This window comes from Morus notabilis, unplaced genomic scaffold (assembly GCF_000414095.1).
Source record: "Morus notabilis unplaced genomic scaffold, ASM41409v2 Scaffold1547, whole genome shotgun sequence".
Taxonomy (NCBI): domain Eukaryota; kingdom Viridiplantae; phylum Streptophyta; class Magnoliopsida; order Rosales; family Moraceae; genus Morus; species Morus notabilis.
Genome location: NW_010359586.1, coordinates 21,725 through 25,946, shown reverse-complemented (window position 1 = coordinate 25,946; position 4,222 = coordinate 21,725). Strand labels below are relative to the sequence as shown.

The window sequence follows — 4,222 nt, the reverse complement described above, 5'->3', positions numbered from 1 at the left end:
CCTCGATAATTATTCTTTCTGTACCCATCTAAAGAAAAAAGCGACAATGGCTTGACATCGGTGAACGATTCACCATGAAACGTTTACATGTTTCACTTACTTTATGCTTCTCTATAAAATAAAATAAAATAAAATAAACACTAAAGTTCAACAAGTACACCAAGTTTGAACACGTAATGTACAGTGAAATATCTCAATCTTATTCCATCATGATGAGCCAACAATCATTCAATCAAACATAACGCAGTGAATTTAAGAAATTCACTATTCTGCCGAGCACACAATAAATATTTTCTGCGAATCAACCCATTATGGGAAAAATTATTTATACATTGCTTCCACGCAAAAATAAGAATATATTACAATCAAACAATTATCTTAGTGGTACACTCCACTAAACTTGATCATTTCTATAATTTTGACAATTATATAAAAAAAATGTTTTAATTATTTTAATAACAGGGATTTATGTAAGAATAAGAAAAATAAAACTTTCAAACTGACCAAACAAAACCAAGAATTTATTAAACTCGACAAGCCTTCATTAATCACAAGCTATGGATTACTACAGCAGCATGCATAAGAGACATATATGTGATCTCGTCAATGCTTATTACGTGTGAATTATATAGCTTCATTATTTATATTTGAAGACGTAGCCGATCGCATGTATTCATAAACTTCCTAATATCAGTTTTGAGGTTTGTCGCCTCCATAACCACCACCATATCCTCCTTTGCCACCATAACCACCTTTTCCGCCTCCATAACCACCTTTTCCGCCTCCATAGCCACCTTTGCCGCCATATCCTCCTTTGCCGCCGTATCCTCCTTTTCCCCCGTAACCACCTTTGCCTCCATATCCTCCTTTGCCTCCATATCCTCCTTTGCTCCCATATCCACTTCCGTAGCTGTCTTTGCTGCCGCCATAACTGCCATCATGATTACCATCTTTGCCGCCGCCATAACCGCCGTCATGATCACCATCTTTGCCGCCATCATGATTACCGTCCTTGCCGCCATCATGATCACCGTCCTTGCCGCCATCATGATCACCGTCTTTGCCGCCATCATGATCACCGTCTTTGCCGTCATCATGATCACCGTCTTTGCCGCCGCCATAACTGCCATCATGATCACCATCTTTGCGGTCATAACTCCCTCCGTAACCACCTTTACCCCCATAGCCGCTTCCATATTTACCGTATCCACCAGTTTTCGAATCATCTACCCTCTTTTCTTCAGTGCTAGCATCCACTGCAAGAGTAAATGATTATGTCAAAGTACTAGCTAGATTTTAATTTAATGGCCAAATTTTCTTATTAGTTGCTAAGTACTACTGCAGGATAAATTTAGAAGAAAAAAAAAAGTTGGTATTTTGGGAGCCAAAACCGAAGGGTAATAGCATTCTAATTTTGTCCAAATAATAAATCCACACTAAAATTATAGCTCTTCGGTTTCTCCGAGGACACAGCCCGCTCGACACCTGCCTTCAGTTAAATTTTTAAAATTTCTTGTTTTAATATAAAATTTTAAATTTTAATTGTGGTTTCACTAAATTAAATATATATATATATATTCGCACCCCACCCAAGAAAAATAATAATCAATTATATCTAACTTTTGTATGTTATATATAAACCAGATTTCAATGGTTACTTTCCCATCGTAATTATTAATTAAATATGAAAATTTAATAATATGGCGTGATAAGAATCAAGTATAAATATTTATATGTATATATATGCTCTGTACTTTCCTATCACTTTTATGAGGAAAATTTCTCCATCCTAATTGGTTAAATGACTAGTGTAGCCGGTTAAATGATTAGCGTAATTCTCTTGTATTAAGCAGTAACAGTTCTATTTTGGGAATGAGAAGTTATTTTTAATCATATGGCAAATAAAACATTGTCATGACCTGCTTTAAACAAATGTTCATGCATGACTGGATGTGTCTATCAAAAAAAGAACATGACATATGTAATTCTTCACGACAATATTATTTAGGTTTTAAAACAACAGTCAATTACGATAGAACGAATGATATTAATAGTAAAAATGACAGTCGTTTATTGATGTGTTTTTTAAATATTTTTCATAGATTTATTTATGACAAGTGTACAAGACAATCGTTTATTATTATATGTTTATAAACGACTTCTAATTTTCAAAATAATAACTATTACAACTCAATATAAAAAAATTATACTATGCCTTCGACCGACTACGATGACACATGGGCCCATTATAAAACCACATAGGGACTTGTCTTCCATTTTCAAATTGGGACACTATAAAGTACAACTCCGTATATATATATATAATATATAGATATGCACATATATATACATATTTTGTGTGACCACTAAACATATTAATATGTGAATAGCTCCGCCAGTCCTGAGTACATAGGGTATATTACACATTTGTCTCTTGAATTTGTATGGTTTTAGTAATTTGGCCCCTGAATTTTTAATTTTGATAAATTATCTCCTCAACTTGTAAACTTGTTGCAATATGTCTCATTTTGACAACAATTTTATTAAATTAGTGTCGAAAAAAACACGTTCGACGAAAACATCCCGACTCAAATATGACATAAAGTTTTTAATTTATCAACCTTTAATCCTTTAAATCTAACAAAAAAATTTGAGTAAATTTAGTAAAATATAGCATATTGTAATATTTTTTACAAATTCAGAGGATTCATTACTAAAATTAAATGTGTAGAGGCCAATTTACTAAAGAACAATAATTCGAGAGGTAATTGTGCTAAAAACTCGAGTATATAAATTTTTCACTTTTCCTCACCGGCCAAACGGTAACAGAAAGAGTACTTTCTACATAAGCGGCGTCCCTTCTTCTATATATTCTTGTTTTTTTTTTTCTTTTCTTTTATTTTTTCAAGTCCGAAACAACTCTTTAATTATCCGAAACTATTGCATATCAACAAACGCGCATTCACTAATAAGATAAGGTTTTAATACAAAAAAGCATTTCCTTTTATCCCCTCAAATTGTCTTGAATAGATAAATTACAGAAACATTTTTTAATTGTGATAAATCACGTGACAAATTTAATAAAATATTACAGAATGTTGTTGGGTTGATAGTAGTTTCAAAATTTAGATGAAAATATCCACGTACAAACTATGCAAACTCATTTGAATTATTTATCACAATCGATTCGGAATTAAACACTATATACATATAATATTGTATTAAATTAAGGCATAATTTAAGTCAAAGGAAAGAATTCACAAATTGCCAATTCGTAATAATAATACAAGGAAAAAAGGTGCCAAATACCCCATGTGTAAAACGCTTATTACCTCTAGCGACAACCTCTGAAGAGACGACAAGACCAACTGCAAGTAAAATACCCAGCAAAAGCAAAATCTTGGAACTCGCCATTTTTTTCCCTAGAAAGCTACCGCTATCTATGAATTGGAGAATTGTTAATGGAAAGCGTGCCAATATCATATTCATTTATGACTATTTATAGGCTAAAATCATGATAGATATATATATATATATATATATATATAATAAAAGGTGGTGAGGGGTGAGTGGTAGCAAGTTGCAAGATATCACTCATGGTGTGTTTGGTTGGGTGAAAAGGAAAGGAATAGAATGGAATGAAATTCAAATTTGATGTTTGGTTAGATTTATAAGAAAGGAATAGTCATTCAAAAGAAATGGTCATTCACCCATTTTGAGTGAATCATCATTCCTTCTTCACATGAGAAGAATAACCATTCTAAATTATTTTCATTATTTTTTTCCATAATTACCCTTCAATAATATAATATAATTAAAATATATTATATAGTAGTTATATCCTATAATATGTAATATAATATAATATACAATAAAAATATTATAATATAATATAGTTATAATAATACAATAATTAATTTATAATATAGTCATAAATTATAATATATTTATTTAATATTCTATAATAATATATACAATATATTATAACGTAATCATATCTTATAATATAATATATACTAATAATATAAGATAATATAATAATACAATAATATGATATAATACAACATAATTGTAATATTTTAACAAATAATATCACAATTATACAAATAATTCTAATATAATTATTTCAGTGCATAATATTATATTATAATTATATTATATAGTATTAATATAATTATGTCCATTACATTAATAATAATATAATAATTAATATAATTAATAT

The 4,222-nt window shown here is 30.0% G+C and overlaps 1 protein-coding gene across 1 annotated transcript; it reads right to left on the bottom strand.

The window, feature by feature from the left end:
• Positions 1–690: 690 nt before the first annotated feature.
• LOC112090944 (TATA-binding protein-associated factor 2N-like) lies at positions 691–3,414 on the bottom strand. Its single transcript, XM_024163437.1, has 2 exons — positions 3,333–3,414; positions 691–1,256 (listed from the first exon to the last, which is right to left on the bottom strand). Exons 1-2 carry the CDS (start codon positions 3,412–3,414, stop codon positions 691–693), a joined length of 648 nt encoding a protein of 215 aa, XP_024019205.1.
• Positions 3,415–4,222: the final 808 nt, after the last annotated feature.

Coding starts and splice junctions, on each gene's coding strand:
- LOC112090944 (XM_024163437.1), bottom strand. CDS start 3,414: ATGGCGAGTTCCAAGATTTTGCTTTTGCTGGGTATTTTACTTGCAGTT. Junction 1,257..3,332: donor TTCAGAGGTTGTCGCTAGAG/GTAATAAGCGTT, acceptor TTACTCTTGCAG/TGGATGCTAGCACTGAAGAA.